Here is a 19090-nt window from a genome sequence, read left to right as displayed (position 1 = left end):
GGGAATATACAGCTACCAGAGGGTCTCAGGCTAGACATCTGCAATACGTTTTGTTAGAGACAATGGGATATCGAAGTGTTTTGAGTCAAGAAACATCCTTGTTACTTATGGAAAATAGAACTCTTCCTGGGCAACAGTGGAAAGCTCCTAAAGAAACTGAAGCCAGTTGAGAGGGGGCCATTTGACTGTGAAACACTGAGACAGGAAGATCAACATTTATGGAGTTAAAGATCTAAAAGGTATCTCTCTCTGTCCCCTGCCATCTGCTCCTGTGCTCCTCACCTGATGCACTGGGTGACTTGTGCAGCCCTCGGTAGAACCCCAAGGACCCCAGAGTTAGAACAGTCCTGTTTCCAGTCTTAGTACCTCTGCTTTCAGTCACCTTGCCCCCCCCCCCCCATTTGTCCACAGCCTTGCCCTCCCACAGCCTGTGGGAACGTCTCTGTGAGCAGATCAAACTGATCCATGGGAGAGCAAAGTGTCTGGCTCACTTAAAGGATGGGGCAGAGAAGAGGGGTTTTCTGGTATAATCACCTAAGGTCGACAGGGCAGTCTGAGGGCAATGGGTAATTAGTATTCGTGCAGAGGGGGACAATTATCTAGCACACTGACTGACAGACGCTTGTCACTGTTCCTCTGGCCTCCTGGGCTGGGTTCCTGGCTCTACCTGTGGCTTATTAAGTGTAATGACCCTCCTGTGCAGGAGAGCCTGTCATTATCTCTGTGTTAACATGATATTTATCCACAAAACTCTGCCAAGTTGCTTTGCAATTAGAAGACCTCCACACAGCCCCCTTCTGTGGCCTTGGACAGCCATTAAAGTTGTGGGGCCTCAAAAGGCTGAAAACACGGACTAGAGTCTTCCCCGAAAGGGTCAAGAGCCATCCCTGAAACTGACACCTCCACATACTTCCAAAGCTGGGGACTGGGTACCCCAAAAACAGAACTTCAGAGGCACCAAGACCCTCTACCAAATCAGGCACATTCTACATAGGCTAATCCATTGGCTACTAAGTGTCAGAACTAGTTAATTTTTTGAAAGTTGCTGTCTCTTCTGAAGACTGTCTCTTATGAAGACTGTTGCAGCCCTGAGAGACTGAATCCTATGACACAATGAAACAAAACTTTCTGAAAGTCCTCTGTGGCTCCTCACAGAAAGCAAGAGAGGCAATTGTAAAGACCGTAGCCACCCAAGGAGCTGCAGGAAACAATCCTTTTTCTTCATGGTTACTCTGAAGAACCTCTTTCTGCAGGTATCACCCCTCTGATGGGCTTGTCTACTTGTCAAAAGTAGTTCTACTTCTTCTGATGAAAATTAAAATTAGCCCTCAGCCGGTGACTTGTCTCCTCCTTTTACACTACCATTGATGCCCGAGGGCACAACCAAAAGGTCTGCTGAAGAAGTGGAAAGATGAAGTAGTGATTGCTTATAGGCTGGCCAGTATTGACTTCTACTGCCTAAGAGAATGCTATTATGAGTATCATTATACAAATATCCTCACACACACAGGTATGGACTTCTCTGTACAATAATGGACATAAGAGAGCCTGAGTATATGAAATTCAATTAGAAAAGATAAAAAACTGTTAAAAGTCATACACATTTAGTTTATTAGAAAGCTTGCATTCCCTCCTTCTGCCCAACTTGACTTACTGACCCTTTAAAAATGTTTATTTCCTTGTTTTCCGAGTATGCACGTGATAAATGTTCCTTGTATAAAAGAAAACCAGAAATGCAGCAAAATGGAAGAGAAAGTAAAGATTAACTCCCATGTCACCACCCAAAGGGGAAAAAAATCAGCCAGGTGTGTTGACACCCAACCATAGCTCCAACACCGTGGAGTCTGAGGCTGAAGGAGTCAAAGTCCAAGTCCACCTGAGATACACAGGAGATTTTTTTTGTCTCAAAAAGAAGCCAGCAGAGGCTATAGCTAAAGTAGCTGTAATCTGAAGAGCGCCCTGAAATCACTAGACTAGTTACGTGTTAAAGATCACTTCCTTACCTCTCATCTCCCATCCTATGAATCCACAGACTTAAAATAGACTTTGCTAAACTTTTTAGAGACTATTCCGAGGTAGGCAGATCCAGATATGCACACTCCTAAAATATATCCCCATTCAAAACAGTTCTGGTGCCAGGAAAGCTCCAAGCCCAAGGATTTGTGGAGTAGAAATGGAGTACAAACATTCAGAAAATGTGTTCTCAGACCTTGGCAGCTGGATCCAACAGATTGGAAAACCCATCTCCCAGGCCAACCCTACAGCCAAGTTTCCATGTCTCGGGGACCCTGACATGCCCTGTTAAGCCTCTGAGCTAATGACTGCCCTGCTTTTCATTCCAGAGACCTGAACTATAATGAGCTGCAGGAGTTCCCCGTGGCTATCCGGACCCTGGGCAGGCTGCAGGAATTGTAAGACCTTCTGCTGGTGTTTTCGGGTGCTTCTCCCAGGGGCAGAGGCCTAACTCATTGACCAAATTGCCTCCTATTGTAGGCAATTTGTGACTGGCCCTAAAATCTGTGGCTGGAAACCCCCCCCATCCCCCAGAGCAGCAATAGTTAGAACTCGTGGTAGCTTGGCTTTAAACACTTCTTGGGGGGTGTCTGATCAGTATAAATGGCTTTGGGCCCTTCAAGTCTGGGAGCATATGTGCAAGAAACCACTTCTTGCAACCTGGACCTGGCTTTGGACTGTCTATGTCTAAAGAAGACTTAGAAGAACTGGGGGCTGGTTATAGGGTCCCTCTTTAATACCATCCCTGAAAGGATTGAGAAATTGACTCTGGAGTCCCATAGCAATTTATCATTATGATTGTTTCAATTGTGTGTGCATGGTGTGTGTGTGTGTGTGTTGCACATGCCCACAGCACATGTGCAGAGGTCAGAGGACAACTTCATGGAGATTGTCTCTCCTTCTATATTTATGTAGGTTACAGGCATCGAACTCAGGATGCCTGGCTTGCACAGCAAGCCCCTTTACCTGCTGAGCCACTTCAATTTCCCGACCATTTATTATCTCTTTGAATATTCACTAGACTAGGTGCTGTGCTTAGTATTAATACAAAATAACACTCATTCATGACACAAAGGAGCATCCCTGAAACAGGAACAAGACAAAGCAACATATAACTCCAGCCTTAAACTGTGGTATATAGTATATTGGCTAAAGTAGCCATGGGAATTCAGAATGACCGCTCACTGTGGACTGAGGTCTCCTGGGCCCAGTCTCAAAGGATGAATGGGATTCAGGTGGCAATGAGGGCAGAAGAGCACAGTTGTTTTAGTCAGTGGAGCAGTACAAAGCACAGACCTGACAGGAAGTGGTTAAAGCAGAGAGGATGACCACAGAAGGGACATCAACTTTGATGGGGGGTATGCTCAGTGACCTCAGAGATCTAATATACAGCTATACTAGAATCCAACTAAGGAGACAAGGTGCTTCATAGTTTTATTTTTGGAGAAAAATGTATACATTTGGTATGAGTCCATGCACGCATGCATCCATCCAACCATCCATCCATCTATCCATACATCCAACCATCTATCCATCCGTCTATCTATGCATCCATCCATCCATCCATCCATCCATCCATTTATCTGTCCATCTATTCATGCATGCATACATGCATCCATCCACCCATCTATCTATCCATCTATCCATCCATCCATCCATCTGTCCATCTATTCATGCATACATGCATCCATCCATCCATCCATCCATCCATCCATCCATCCATCTATCCATCCATCTATCCATCCATACATCCATGCATCCATGCATCCATCTATGCATCCATCCACCCATCATCTATCCATGCATCCAACCAACCAACCATCCATCCATCTATCCATGCATCCATGCATGCATGCATGCATGCATCCATCCATCCATCATCTACTGAGAGAAAGCTGCTTGAGGACAGGGCCTCTATCATATAAATCTTTTAGCCTCTCAGAACTTAACCTAGCCCAAAACACAAAAGAGATATTCCAACAAACATGATGATTAGAAGGAACCAATAAGCCCTGGTGGGCAGCACTGGCCAGAGATACCTGAGGAGGAGCCTTGAGTGACAGCGCATGGAGGTGAATGGGATGATGGGAAACAGATGGAGAGAAGTGAGCATGTGCTAGGACACAGAAAGCCAGAGACCTCCGGTAGGCGGGGGAGTGTTGAGAGGCCTGTCCTGACTGGGCTGTGTGATTTCCAGCCCAAAAAGTTGGTTCTTGGGAAAGCTTCACAGCAACACAAACACACTGTTCCCAGTTTCTAGAGCCCAGACGCTCAGCGGGTACTTTGTTGCTCGCCACCCACAGACGCAATCTATGGCCACTGAACACCGGCTCTGTCCTTCATCCCCTCAGTGTCTCTTCACTTCAGGAGGAGCCTCACTTACCCAGGATCCCCTGGAAGTTCTTTACTTCCTGTACCTTCCTATTCCTTCCCATACACCCTTGGCTTCCTCTGTGGGGACCATGGCTCCTGCCACAGATGACCAAGGAGCAAGGAGCAGATTCCTTCCTCCCGACCTGAACTCAGCTGTTCTCTCTGGAGTCATTCTCACAGGCTTTCTGAAGCTTGAAACCTGGGAACTGTCCCTGGCTCACTCACACACACACACACACACACACACACACACACACACACACACACGGAAAGACTGAGTATGTTGTTGAACGGAGATGAAAACACACAGGCAGGGTTGGAAGCCAAGCTTTCCAGGCTGAAGCCCCTTTGATCTCAGGACCTGTCTAGTCAGCTGTCAGAAAGCCACATGAAGTACCACACTCTTCCTCTGCACGCCTCTCTTCAAACCCTCACTGCTCCTGGGTGCTGTCTTCCAGGGGTTTCCACAACAACAACATCAAGGCTATCCCAGAGAAGGCCTTCATAGGCAACCCTCTCCTGCAGACAATGTGAGTACTTGTCCAGCTCCTGGCGCTGTGTGTTTTGGGGGATGGAGGTTTCCCGGGGTGGATAGATACCCTAGAAAGAATGTGGGAGAGCTGTTGATCTCTTCCCAGAAGGGTAGGGACCTGAAAAGAGTGGGATCTGAACTAGGGCTCGGGTGTTTTTCTTCCAGACATTTTTATGACAACCCAATCCAGTTTGTGGGAAGGTCGGCATTCCAGTACCTGTCTAAACTGCATACGCTGTAAGTGCGCACCAGAGGCTGCCGTTGGGTTCTGCGGTCTGGACTTCCCCCCTATGCCTCCTGCTTACTCTCTCCTGCCCTCTGCCTCTTAGAGGCAGACCTCTCAGTGACAAGCACCACAGGAGAGGCTTTTGAGACCCTAGACTTCCGCTTTCGCAGACCTATCCTAGATCTCCCAGAGCTTGGTGGCCTCCCTGCACCTTCACCGCCTGGTTGCTCCTTCCTGTATCTGTCATGGATGAAGAGAGCCCTTCTTCATGCCTGCAGGCACACCTCTGACCTTTCTGGTTTTACTTGGATCGTGGTAGTTGAACCATACACACCTGCAGTGAACTCTGCGAGCCCTTCAGGCTGCTTCTCCAGAGCCCTGTGCAAAGCTTCCCGGGCCCTCACTAGGCCGTCTTTCTCACGCTTAGCCTGAAGGAAATCCTTGGTTTCCTTTCCCTACTCATCTAATTCCAAGCCTAAGGTCCCACTGTTTTGTTTTGTTTTTGTTTTAAGAAAAAGGCTTCTATGGATTGTTTGCAGTGCAGTGTGGCTTTACTCCACACAGCTAACCTCCTCCAGGCACATTTCCTTCCTACGCTCCCATTACATTTCCTCCCTGTCCCAATCTGTGAGGTAAGTACCTCAGTCCATACTATGGAGGAAACCTGAAGTGTATGAACCCAGACCCTTTGCTTCTATTACTGGGATCCTTATTGGATGCTACTCTGCCTCCTCGGGGTCTCTCCCATGGTGTTTGTTCTTTTGTGACAAGGTTTCATATGGCCAAGGCTGGTCTTTAACTCCTGATCCACTAGCTCCCACTTTCCAAGGGCTAAGATTAAAGGCATGTGACGCCACTCCTGACACTTGCCTTTTAGAGAAGACACTCCTGCCAGGAGTGGTGGCACATACTTGTGATCTTAGTGCTCCAGAGGTGAAGCAGGGTGATTGGGGTTCAAGACTAACTTCTGCTGTATAAGTTCAAAGCCAGTCTGGGTTATGGGAGACCCCCATCTCAAAACAAAACAATAACAGCATGGAACACTTCATGTGTCTCTCATCTGGGTTTGTCTTTGTCTTTTTACAAACCAAAGGCCTCAATTCTGGAGTTGCTGGGCTCAGTGTCAGCCCAGCTGGACTAGGCAAGGCTGTATTGATTTAAGACAGTGATTGAGAGCTAGGTATAGTGATGTATGCCTTTGATCTCAGCACTCAAGAAGCAGAGACAAGGGCTGGTGAGATGGCTCAGTGGGTAAGAGCACTGACTACTCTTACAAAGGTCACGAGTTCAAATCCCAGCAACCACATGATGGCTCACAATCATCTGTAATGAGATCTGACACCCTCTTCTGATGTGTCTAAAGACAGCTACAGTGTACTTACATATAATAAATAAATCTTTAGTCCAAAGCAAGCAGGGCTGGAGCAAGCAGAGGTCCTGAGATCAATTCCTAGAAACCACATGATGGCTCACAACCATCTGTACATCTACAGTGTACTCATATACATTAAATAAATAAATTTTTAAAAAAAGAGGCAGAGAAAAATGAGCTAACCTGGTCTATGTAATGAGTTCCAGGACATCCAGATAGAACTACATAAAAGATACTGTCTTTAAAAAAAACAAAAACAAACTAACAAACAAATTATTATAAACATGACTAAACTTCCTTCCCATGGGGCCAAAGTGGTGAATCTGAGGCACACATGTTGCCAGGCCTGACCCACCCCTCCAGAGCCTGTTCCCTCTATTTGCAGGTCCCTGAATGGTGCCACTGACCTCCAGGAGTTCCCAGACCTCAAAGGCACCACTAGCCTGGAGATCCTGTGAGTGGCTTCCCTCCCCCCCACCGGGGGCTCCTCCACGGGGGAGGGGCCTTCTCCACCTCCCCTCATCTGGATGGCTGTCTAGGCCATGCTCCTCCTATCGCCCTCCCTCTAGTCTGCCTCTGCTACTGGCTCAGCCCCAGGGCCTTGGCCATCTCCAGACATCTCCAGATGCTGCCTCCAGGCAACGCAGGGGCAGCAGGGAGTGGGGAGGAGGCTGGTATTCCTCTGTTGTGCTTAGATTCATCAGGCCTGGCCTCAGAGCTCCTAATCCTGAAGTCTTTGACTTTGGGAGGCTTGATTTCAACGAGTGTCTCCATGCTATACTTTACATCTCGCGTATGAGTATATAATAGGCCCTCAAAATACTCTGCACCCTGGGATTAGTACACAGTAGGCTGTCTACACATTAAATGAATCAAAGAAAACAAGCAGGCACTTAATGTGAATGTCAGGAAGCTGACTCCCTGCCCATACAACTCATTCATGGTGTGGCTGGGACCGGCCCTTTCCTCTGGGCCTCTGTCGGCTTCTTCCTAGCTCAGTGGCACGTGGAAAATGTTCCATGGAAGTAAGAATTGTTTCCCAAGGATGACCTTGGCCTTGGAGTCTTTCTAGGGCTATCCCGGGCCTAACCCAAGCTCATTCTCCAGTGTGGCCTCACAACCCTCTGCACCGTAAGCGTGTCTCCACAGGGAGCAAAGCGTGTCCCCACGGTCCTACTGGAGCTGATTCCCAGCCACGCCTTGCCATCGCTGGCCTTCCCCTGGAAGGTCCCAAGAGTAGGGAAGATTTCGTCCTTAAGACCTGGTGCTGCTGGGGCCATTATGAGAGTCGGGGTGTGGGTGGGGTGAAGGTGTTTGGGTAGATTTGGATCTGTAGGAATCATTGGACAAGGAGCGCTCATGGATTGAGGCCCTGGCGCTCAGATGAGGGAGCCTGCTTGCTGCTTCCTGTTCCTGTAGCCCCGCCCCTGCCCTGTGTTTCCCACTGCTCTCTCTTGTCAGCTCTGTCCTCCCATGACAATATCAGGTCCGGTGTCACAGACGGGTGGCTGGGAATGGCAGGGCTCCGGGCCTGGTGCCAAGCTCTGTCTGTTCTCCCTGCAGGACCCTGACCCGCGCAGGCATCCGACTGCTCCCGCCGGGAATGTGCCAACAGCTGCCTAGGCTCCGGATCCTGTGAGTGGCTCTTGACCATTGTACAGCCCCGGCATTGACCCCCTGTCCCTGTGTCCCAGTGAAAGCCTCTGCTGCTTCTGCTGTACTTGGTCACATCTCTTTTGGGAGAGTGATCAACATAGACTCCTGCTTAAGAATCTAGGAGAGACTGTCCTCTCTTGTTCAAGATGAAGGACTTTGGTCTCTGGAGTAAGATCTGAGTGGTTTGAGACCAACTCTGCTTCTCATTCTCACTAGCTATGTTCATTTGGAGCGATTCTTTAATGTCCCTGAATTTAAACCTCCTGTTTAAAATGAGAGTCAGTGTGTGAGACCTGAAAACAGTCTGTGCTTAAGCACATAGCATGGGCTCGGCATCGTTTAGGCAGGGGATGTAATTGCTTCTGGTATTCCGAAGCTACTTAAGTTGGCTCAGCTTTTCTTCTCACCTGGATTCTAACTTCAGTCTGAGACTGCTCCCTAGGGAATCTCACAAGCAGTTCAAGATGGGTACATTGACATCTACAGATGGGGGCTCCGGTTGTCTACTAACAGGGAGTGTGTCTTTGGGCAGGCACTGTGCTGAGGACCCAGGCCTTAAGTCCCCTGCCTAAGGGAAGGGTTGGGCCAGATGAGGGTTCCCAGCATTTCTTTTCCCTGCTAGCTCCATAAGTGGTGGTCATCAGAATCGTTTCCATGGGGACACTATTTCCCTGAGTGACACTGTGCATCTTGCTCAGCAGTGCCCATATTCCCTACTGACTGGCTCGGTACCCTAAGCCTGTGTTGGCCTCTCTGCTCATCTCCATATCCCTCACTGTTTGAGCTGTTTTTCCAGGATGCTCCTAGGGTCCTGCAGGATTATATATGTTCATAAGGCAGCCCTGATGAAAAAACCAAAAGCCAAGTCGGTCCTTCATAGGCTTCGTGTGAAATGGGGCTTAGCAGGGAGGAGGGAAGAGAAATCTAACAGAGGAGACTGGTACTCTGCCGTGTCCCTGCAGAGGAGCACAGCCCTGACCACAGTGCTTTCCCTGCCCCCATCGCCCCCCTGCCTTCTACCCTCATAAAGCCGCTGCTTCCCCCTGAGCTGGGCTCTGTCTCTTCCCCAGGGAGCTGTCGCATAATCAGATTGAGGAGCTGCCCAGCCTGCACAGATGTCAGAAGCTGGAGGAAATGTAAGTCTTTCTTCTCAGTTTGTTGGACCTAAATGTAGGCCCGGGGGCTCAGCAAGGCCTGGGCACATGCGCTAGGACTCACAGTAGATGATTTTACTAGGAACAGGTGCCCAAAGGAATCTCAGGATAGCTTCTTCTGAGTCAATAACAAGAAGATGCGATTACACTGGCGGAGGCCCGGGGCCACCATGGTATTTTGTGTGATACACAAGTCTTTGGAGGAACTGGAAGCAGACTAGGTTCAGGAGCATGTGTTCAGGTCCATGTTCCATGACCCATCAACATACACTTGTACATGTGTGCTCATGAATACAAAGATAAGCATGGTTACACATGAGCCTCCAGCGACACAAGGAAAAGCTCACTTATAAATTTCTCTGAGCCCCATTTGCCCATCTCCAGTGTGCTCAGAGACTCTGCAGTCTGAGTTCTAAGTAGCTGCCCCTGATTTTAGGCAGGGCAATGCTTTATGGGGCCATGACAGGGAATATATATCTGGGTTTGTCTGGTTTGCCTGAGTAACAATGTCTCTGACATTTCTGGAGTCCAGGATCTATCTCTTAGTCAGACAATAAGTCTACTAAACTCTGCTTCTCAATTCCCTGCAGTCACTTGATTACCCAGTGTCTGCTGCTAGGCTAGGGTCTGCAGGACCCATGACTGTCAGGGAAAGTGGGGGACACTTCAGCTGGGCTGGGAGCCAGGCCCGGTGGGAACCCTGGAAGCTGATTCCCTTTTGGGCCACAGGGATGGTTTTGTGGCTTTGTCTCCTGACCCACTTACCCAAGGCAACCGGATCCCCTTTAATTCTGGTGACTTCCGCGGGCTGGGCCTTTTTTCCTGTGCCAGGAGAAGTGGGGGGCTCTCCTCTCTTCCTTCCAGGGCTTGAGGGGCGTGGATCAGAGCCAGAGTCTGGGCCTGCAGGCTCATCTAGTCTCTCTTGCTGCTCTAGTGGCCTCCGACATAACCGGATCTGGGAAATTGGTGCAGATACCTTCAGTCAGCTGAGCTCCTTGCAATCTCTGTGAGTACCTGCAGCACCCAGGGGTGGGGTCTGGAGGACCCCTGTGTCCCCTCCAACGTCATTTCCATAGCAGGTGTCCAGTTTAAGTACTCATGACGTGTATGTTTATTTCTTTATTTCTTTTCCAAAGCCCTTAAACACGCGGACACACACACACACAGAGTACTTCCTTATTCAGACAGTCATGCAGACCCTTCTCCAGCTATTACCCAGGGTATTCTGAGGCTCTGGAACCAAAACATAATGACTCCATTCCAGGGGCTACAAGCAGATTGGGAACTAGACAGCAGTAAGAACTTTCCCCAAAGGCTTCAAGCCACTGCTGCTTGGGAAGGCCAGATGGAAAGTATGTGGGAGCAAGCCCAAGATAGGCCCAGGATAGGAACAATGGCTCTCCTGCGTGTTCCTGCCCTCTCCTACCTCCCACTTTCTGCTCACAGAGACCTGAGTTGGAATGCCATCCGTGCCATCCACCCTGAGGCTTTCTCAACCCTTCGATCCTTGGTTAAGCTGTAAGTACCCCTTGAACTGTCTTCCAGGATGCTGAGGGCCAGGCAGGACTGTGGGCTGGTTGGTGGTAGAGGAGGGCCACCACTGAGCAAGGACTTGTACAAAGTTTCACCACACATCACAGGGAGGTCTGAGAGGCCTAATCCATCATTCTAACCGTGTGTTTGACACACTGTGAGGCCTGGTAAACAGAGAGCCTGCTTCCTGCAAACCCTGGAATATCATCTGCTAATGTTCTGCAATGTTTTGGCAGCCCTGGTCCTCGCTGTGCTCCCCACTGTGCTCCCTCCCCTCCCTCCTTTATCCTCCATGTTCACACAGAGGACATATGTATCTGAACTTCTCAATTCAAGAGGATGATGGTTGATAGAGAACCCAGGGTCTCAGAGAGCTGCGAGGCAGGAGGGAACCACGGAATCTTTAAATCTCCCAGGAGGCAAGCAGAGTGCATGGTCATGGTGTTAGGCTGCAAAGAGCTCCTGACCTAGTTCCTGCCTAAGGAGGAGCTGACACCCTCCCAGCCTGCCATGTTGTGTGTCCCAAAGGCATGCCCACCTACATGGAGCCTTTTCTGACTACCACAAAGACTCCTCAAGGCTCCTGGCCTTGGTCATTATCCAGCCACAGACCCTCACTACACTGGTGACTTCTCCAAGGTCTAGGAGGAGAAGCCTGTTTAAGGACCTGTCATGGCTCCCCATGTGGCATGCAGTCCCCCTTCTCTAGTCTGTGGCTCTGGGCTCTGGGCCTTGGTCTTGTAAAATTCTCACCTCCATCTCCTCCCTATTTGCCATACCCCTGCCAGCTAGGTAGGACAGATATTTTTATCCTTTGAAAGATGAGGCCATTGGAACTTGGGCAGATTTGTGACTCTCTTTGGTTACACAGTGAGTTGGTGACAGCGCCAGGTTTCCTGCCTGCCAGCCCAGGGCTGTTTCCACGACGCACAGTCTGTGGCCCTAGTGTTTGCATTGGACTCCTGGCTTAGTCTAATAAAGTCTCCAGCGGAGGCTATGTATGCCCTCACTGCTGGCCACCAGACGGTGTCTGCAAGGATCCAGTGCCTACTTGGGGCTGAGGACCAGCTTTGTCCCACCCCATCCGATCATCAGAGAAGCAAAGGAAATACGTGAGATATATGCACATAGCAGAAAGGTCTCCCAGGGCTGTGAGCAAGGGTTCCTCGATGAGACCCAGACACAGAAGCTACAGTTGTGGGGCTCTGTTACCTATAGATTGGGACAATTTGACATCAATATAGGAGAGCCCCTGACGCATAGCTGTCACTTAAGGTTTGCTGGATGAGTGAGTGGCTGAGTTAACAGAAGGGGTCTCCGGAAACCCCTGAGCCTCAGAGCACACACTATCCCCCTGTGTTTATCTTCTGTTCTTTGCTCCTTTCCTCTTGCTTCATCCCAGGCACCCTGGCCACACCCTCAACAAAGCCCCGCCCCCTCGACAGTCCCACTGACTGCCAATAACCCTGATCATGCACTGTCCTAGGGACCTGACAGACAACCAGCTGACCACACTGCCCCTGGCTGGGCTGGGCGGCCTGATGCACCTGAAGCTCAAAGGAAACTTGGCCCTGTCTCAAGCCTTCTCCAAGGACAGTTTCCCAAGACTGAGGTGAGAGATTGGCCGGCGTCTCTGCCTGAGGAGGTGTGTCCCAGACACCTTGAGAGAAACTGAGAAAGCCACAGACCCTGCGACTAGCCTGGTAGCTTGGAGTTTGGGTCCACTGATCTCCTGTCAGCTAACCAGGGCCATGGCTCACCCCACCCCACCCCCCCAGCACCCCATCCTGTCTCCTCCCCACTATCCACCAATCTAAGGGCACTGGGACCTGGGGGGAAGGGAGTGAGCGAGCAGAGGCTCTTTAGCCTTCCTTGTTCCTCGCCTGCTTCTCCCCAGCCTGGCAATCCCACCCTCACTTAGGCATCGTCTGAGGCACAGAATCAGGGCAGAGCCCAGGGCAGCGATGAGTGGAAAGCAAGCCGCGCAGCCGGTCCCTGGTGCTAATGACATCCAGGCTTCCTCCAAGTAGTGGCGGCAGCAGAGCAGCCTGTGTGGCCCCAGCTCTGTCTGCTGCAAGCTAATGAGATGCCCAAGGCAATTGTCCTCACCCTCAGAGGGCACAAAATCCAGTTCTGTTATGCCAGAATCTGGGCAGGGGACAGGGTGTGGGTTTCACAGAAGACAAGGGTGAAGAATCACTGGGGAAATCATTGCTTAAGGGGGGGGGGGGGCGGGAGACTGGAGAGAGATGGCTCAGTGGTTCAGAGATCTTGCTGCACAGTTATGATAATAGGAGTTGCGTCACAGCACCTATATAATAAGCTAGTATCCCATATGTGCCTGTAATCCTACCTCTGAGGAGGACAGAGGTAGGAAGAGGACCTCGGTTTGCTGGCTTCTAGCTTGGCCAAGAAAACAGGGTGAGTTCAGGGAGAACCCTTTTCTCAATGAAATAGAGAAGAGTGGAGAAGAGGGTACTTGACACCCTCTTCTGGTCTCTGCTTGTGTGCACAGGCACTCGTACATACACACGCAGACATAGAGAAAGAAAGGTAGGTGTTGTGCATGCCTGAGAGGGAGAGGAAAGAAGATGGGTGGTTCAAGGTTATCCTTGGCTATAGGTGGAGTCTGAGGCTAGCCGGGGTCACACGAGACCCTGTCTTAAAAGAAAAGGAAAAGGATGGAGGGAGGGAGAAAAAGGAGAGGAAGGGAGGGGAGGAAAGGCAAAGTAGGAAAAGGGAGAAAGAAAAATAAAAAGACTCCATGCCCCCTTTCCCCAGCACTTGGGATCCAACCCAAGGGGCGTGTGCCTGCCAGGCAAGTGTCCCGCTGCTGAGTCACACCCCAGCCCTGCCTCCTTCCCGCCTCCTTAGATACTAGACAAGAGTTACTCCTGCGGAGGAGCAGAGCACCCTGGGTGCTGTGTGACCTTGGGGAAACTGCTCCCACCTCAGAGCCTGCTCTGGAGACTTCTAAGTCAATAGGCAGAAGGCCTCTCTCTCCCTCTCAGTCAAGTTGAATGAAGAGAATCTCTCCAGAGCTTTCTGGGGTCGGGAATCAGGCTTCAAGATTCCTCTAAAGAAAGGTCTAGAGTTGTTGTTCTCTCAACCCGTGGTCTCAAACCCTCCAAACTACCAGGCTATTCACAGGGGTCATGTAAAACCTCAGAAACACAGATATTTATATCATGATTCCTAATAGTAGCTATGAAGTATCAACAAAAATAATTTTATGGTTGGGGGTCACCACAACAGAAAGAACTGTATTAAAGGGTCTCAGCATTAGGAAGGTTGAGAGCCACCGCTCTGGAGGAAACAGGGCGCTCTGGGGTTGAAGACCATATGCTGAGGTCTTAGATCCCAAACACACTAAGGTACCTCTCCCTGACCCTAGGATCCTAGAGGTGCCCTACGCCTACCAGTGCTGTGCCTATGCCATCTGTGCCAACTTCTTCAAGACCTCTGGGCAGTGGCAGGCCGAGGACTTTCACCCAGAGGAAGAAGAGGCACCAAAGAGGCCCCTGGGTCTCCTTGCTGGACAAGCTGAGAACCACTGTGAGTGCCTGGGGACCCTGGGCTCCGGGTGTTGGGGGCTGAGGGGGGGGGCTCTAGAAGGGAGCCTTAGAGAAGTGTTAGTGGGGATCCCTGTGACCTGGAAGGAAGTGTCCCACTGTTTGCACACTCAAGAACACTTGTTGAAAAAGAATGATCGTGAGGATGGGAACAGGAATGTTAGCACCCTGCCAGCCTTTGCAGCCCTCTCGGGCTCTCCCTGCCCCATGGCTCACCCGTGTTGTCTTCATGCCCCCCCCCCCATCTTAGTCCTTCACCCTTTGGTTGTTCTCAGAAAACAATTAATTAGTGCAGCAACTAATGATGGTAGTGTTACTTGAAGTAAACCTGTTTTGGGGGAGGGGGGCTTACTCTGTGTCCTAGAACTAAACAGAGGAAGGGATGTCCTTTGCCCCCGTTCTTCCTATGAGTTAACGTGGGGAATTTAAGTGGCCACTAAGCATGTGGCCCCGCTGAGTAAACAGGTTGTCTTGAGTCAGATATATCTATTCCTGGAAGAGTTGAGGTAAAGAGAAAGTTGGAGGGCCGGAGAGATGGCTCAGTGGTTAAGATCACTGACTGCTCTTCCAGAGGTCCTGAGTTCAAATCCCGGCGCCCACATGGTGGCTCACCACCATCCGTAAAGAGATCTAACGCCCTCTTCTGGAGTGTCTGAAGACAGCTACAGTGTACTTACATATAATAAATAAATAACTCTTTAAAAAAGAGAGAGAGAGAAAGAAAGTTGGAAGTAGGTAGCTGGGGGCTGGGGGCTTCTGAGGGCTTGTCTATAAAGTATGTCTTGGGAGAAGGGAAGAAGGGAAGAAGGATGCTTTCCTCTCTCCAGGCCCCGTGTTCCCAACTGCAAGTACCGTTAGGACAGAGAAAGGACCCTGCCTTAAGATTTCATTTTTTGTCTTGAACATCTCCTAGTGTCTCAGAGAAGCTGAACAGGAAGAATTAAATCTAAAGCCTGGGGGTGGTGCTGCCTGCCACACATACCAGGACTCCAGCAGGCCCAAGCTGAAGGCACGAGGTTCAGGTGTTCAAAGTCATCATCATCTACATAACCAGGTTAAGGCTAGATGAGACTCACAGCATCTCATGCTGGGGTTACAGTGTAGACAAAACTCAGTCCAATCCCAATGACCCCATGGACCTTTTGGGTGGCCTTTGACATATTTTAACCTGAGCTTAACTTCCTTATCTTTCGGTAAAAACAGATATTCCATTTCTCAGTGGCTGTGAGGAAGGACTGGAGGATTCCATGTGAGGCAGAGTGTGTTAGTCAGTGGGGACAGTGTCACTGTGTAATCTAGAACACAGATTATGGAAGTCAGATCCTGTAGTCTGGGGATCTCTGAGAACATCCCTCCTAGTGAATGGAACCAGGACAGACTCCCAAGAGGAGGAGGAAGAGGAGTGGGAGGAGCAGCACCAGGAGGAGGAGCCCCAGAACTGGCAGGGCAGCAGACAACTATCCCCCTGGGACCATCCCGGATGTCTGCTGCATACTCCTTCGGGGAGTAAAAGGGGGCTGGAAAGAGAAATGGAAATTTTCCTTCCACAAGGTGAAACTTTCCGCTGGGCTTAGGTCTTGGAGAACCTCGGGCCTGTTGAGTTAGTGGGCTGCCCGCCACCTGTAACAGGAGCTGGGGCAGGGCTCCCCACTTCCTGTGAAAGCAAAGGAGCAGAAAGAAAGCCAGGAGCTGCTGTTCCAGCCAGATTCGATTTCCTCGTCATTTGAAGAGTGGTTACTTAACACCTCGGCCATGACTTTCCCAGCCTCGGACAGTCTGGCGCTCCCACCTCCTGTACTTCATTCATGCATTTTGGGTTCAAAGAGTCGCTGGAATCCTTTCTGGAGCGGATGGGCAGGTGGGGAATGGAAGGTAGAGAAGAAAGGAAATGCCAGGGCTCTGTGGGTACATGCTGGCCTTCCACCTGCCCTGAAGCTGTCCAGGTCAAGGGCAACTCCATAATCTTCCGGTCTTCTGGGAGACTCCTAACAGATGTGTAAGTGGGGAGGAAAGATCTACACAGGAACCCGACTTTGTGAGCCAAAGATGGGGGGGGGGGGGAGTCAAGCAGAGTCATCTACTTATTCTCCTATGATAGAGGGAGCTGATGAGGCATTGTGACCCTCAGACATCAGCCGCTGAGGTTTTTGGTGTGTGTGTGTGTGTGTGTGTGTGTGTGTGTATGTATGTATGTGTGTATGTGTGTGTATATGTGTGTGTGTATGTGTGTGTGTGTGTATGTATGTATGTGTGTATGTGTGTGTGTATGTGTGTGTGTGTGTATGTGTGTGTATGTGTATGTGTGTGTGTGTGTGTGTATTCAGGTGGCTATAGGGCCAGAGATTGATGCTGCACGTCTTCCTCTATTGCTGTCCACCTTATTTTCTAAGATTAAGCCTTCCACCGAGGCCAGAGATCATGGATTGGCTAGACTGATTGGCTGGGAGATACAGGGATCCTCCTATCCCCCCAACCTCAGGATCCCCATCTGTGTGTCCCACCTGTATTAGGGCTTCAGATGCATGCCACTGTGCCTGGCTTTTATGTGTTGTCTGCTGAGGCTCTGAACTCATGTTTGCTATTGAGAAAGGTTTCATGTAGCCCAGACTTACTTCACACTTGCTGTGTAGGTGAGGATGACCCTGAACTCCTGATCTTCCTGCCTCTACCTAACAATTCTGGAATCACAGGCATGTCCTACCCTGTGCAGCATCAGCATTGACATTCCTCCTCCCCTCCCCCTCCCTTCCCTTCTTCCCTCCCTGCTTCCCTCTTCGTCCTCCCTCACCTTCTCCCCCCCCCCACTGTCCTTGAACTCACTCTCTAGACCAGACTGGCCTTGAACTCAGAGAGAAATCCACCTGCCTCAGCCTCCCTAGAACTGGGACTAAAGGTGTGCACCACCATCTCCCAGCTTCCAACATTCTTCTTCGTGTGCAGTGTTCACATCAGGACATGGAACTGCAGTGACAGGCTAGCTCGAGGAGGAACTATGTAACCACAGGCCAGCTCAAGGAAGGACTATGTAATCACTAGCTCTATTTATTAGAGCAGCCACGAGCCACACTCTGTGTAGCACTCAGGGGCTAAAGGTGACTGGGCAGGAGAAACTGCAGAATAGCGGAGAGTGAGTTGTCCCTCGCAGGGAACTGGAAATATCCAATACCCACAGGCAGAGAACATGTAGCTGATCGCCCAAATATTGGCGCCCAAGAGTAGAAAGAGCAGGGCCGCTGAATGAGCAGCACTGACAGTTAGGCACAGACATCAGCGTAAATAAAAGACATTAACTTTTGTCAGTTTAGACAAAGTGGGGCGTTAGTGACAGGCACTGACACCCAGGACTCAGGCATACTGTTTTCCCTTCTTAGATGACCTAGACCTGGATGAGTTCCAGATGGAGACAGAGGACTCAAAACCACACCCAAGTGTCCAGTGCAGCCCTGTCCCAGGTGAGATGGATGGCCGGGGAGCCGGGGAGCTGGGGAGCTGGGGGGAGGGGGACGCCCGATTGCCTGGTCGAGAAGCCAGTTTAGCTTGTAAGAGTCTATGTTGCAGATGTTTTCTTTGCCCAAAGCTCAACCTGCTGGGGTCAGGGTCGGGTATAATCCTTTCTGAGGGAGTTTTTTCCCTCAGGTGTCTACATAGGGGAACAGTGGGCTTGGGAAAGGTCAAACAGCCTTCACAATCAAATCAAAGGCCGTGCATTTAGGAATAAGTTGTTCTCCTGGAAGAGAGAAGTAAGGAAGAATGTCTAGCTGTCATTGCTGGGGCTGCTTTTTGAGCAACCTCAAACATACACACACACACAAACACACACACACACACCACAGACTCAAAGGGCCAGGAGAATCTCTGAAAGACCATCTTCTCCATCCTGAGAAGAGTGAAATCTCTTTATCAATGTCTTCTAGGGTAGAACTCTGGATAATTCCTAAAGTATTTCCTTAGATCCAGGAAAGCTCCCCAACCCCGGTCTAACCTGAGGTTGTGAGAGCCAGGAAAGCCTCTCCTGGGGTCTAACCTGTGGCCATGGGAGGAGCCATGTTGCTGGAAAGAAAAGGGGAGGGGCTCGTTTTTGTTGATGCCACACAACCTAAGTTTTTCATTTGTTTGATTTTTTTTTTTTAAGTGAGAAGAGTCCCTTCCCCATGTATAAAATGTTAACAGAGCCAGGAATGGTAGTGTGTGCCTTTAATCCCAGTACTCAGGACACAGAGGCACATGAATCTGAGTTTGACGCCAGCCTGGTCTAGATCTCAGCTCTCGAGTTCCAGGACAGTGAAGGCTACATAGTGAGAACCTGTTTCAAAAAAGCCAAATCAAAACAATAAACCGCCAACAGGCCATGCCAGAAGACAGCGCAGTGCTTTGTGGGCCAAGAGCTGTTCAGAATAAACACAAAATTACAAACAGTTAGCTGTTTTTATTTCATCCCACCTTCGTTTTCCAGATTTCCATGTTTCTTTGGCTTAAGCCCTTTGCCCAGAGAGCTTTCAGCCTTGACCTTGCTCCATACCAGCTCTTAGCGGCAAAGCACGCCCCCTAGTGGCAGATGGTGGAAAGATGCAGACACATATTTTGCTAGTGCTTCCTTGGAATTTCATGTCTGAAAATCAGCAATTGACAAGGATAAGGTGAAAGAGAAAGTTCTGGAAA

The 19090-nt window shown here is 49.9% G+C and overlaps 1 protein-coding gene across 1 annotated transcript in view; it reads left to right on the top strand.

The window, feature by feature from the left end:
* The window catches only part of Lgr6 (leucine rich repeat containing G protein-coupled receptor 6), a 121430-nt gene that overhangs the window by 96471 nt on the left and 5869 nt on the right, over positions 1 to 19090 (top strand). Inside the window, exons 7-17 of the mRNA XM_052200683.1 lie at positions 2343 to 2411; positions 4845 to 4916; positions 5084 to 5155; positions 6902 to 6970; positions 8080 to 8151; positions 9243 to 9308; positions 10261 to 10332; positions 10773 to 10844; positions 12346 to 12471; positions 14254 to 14414; positions 17803 to 17883. Coding sequence (XP_052056643.1) covers positions 2343 to 2411; positions 4845 to 4916; positions 5084 to 5155; positions 6902 to 6970; positions 8080 to 8151; positions 9243 to 9308; positions 10261 to 10332; positions 10773 to 10844; positions 12346 to 12471; positions 14254 to 14414; positions 17803 to 17883 — 932 coding nt within the window. The remainder of the gene's footprint in view (positions 1 to 2342; positions 2412 to 4844; positions 4917 to 5083; positions 5156 to 6901; positions 6971 to 8079; positions 8152 to 9242; positions 9309 to 10260; positions 10333 to 10772; positions 10845 to 12345; positions 12472 to 14253; positions 14415 to 17802; positions 17884 to 19090) is intronic.

The sequence above is a fragment of the Apodemus sylvaticus genome, chromosome 12, assembly GCF_947179515.1.
Source record: "Apodemus sylvaticus chromosome 12, mApoSyl1.1, whole genome shotgun sequence".
Classification (NCBI taxonomy): domain Eukaryota; kingdom Metazoa; phylum Chordata; class Mammalia; order Rodentia; family Muridae; genus Apodemus; species Apodemus sylvaticus.
The sequence above is the reverse complement of the archived record's forward strand: the minus strand, read 5'-3'. Positions and strand labels throughout refer to the sequence as shown.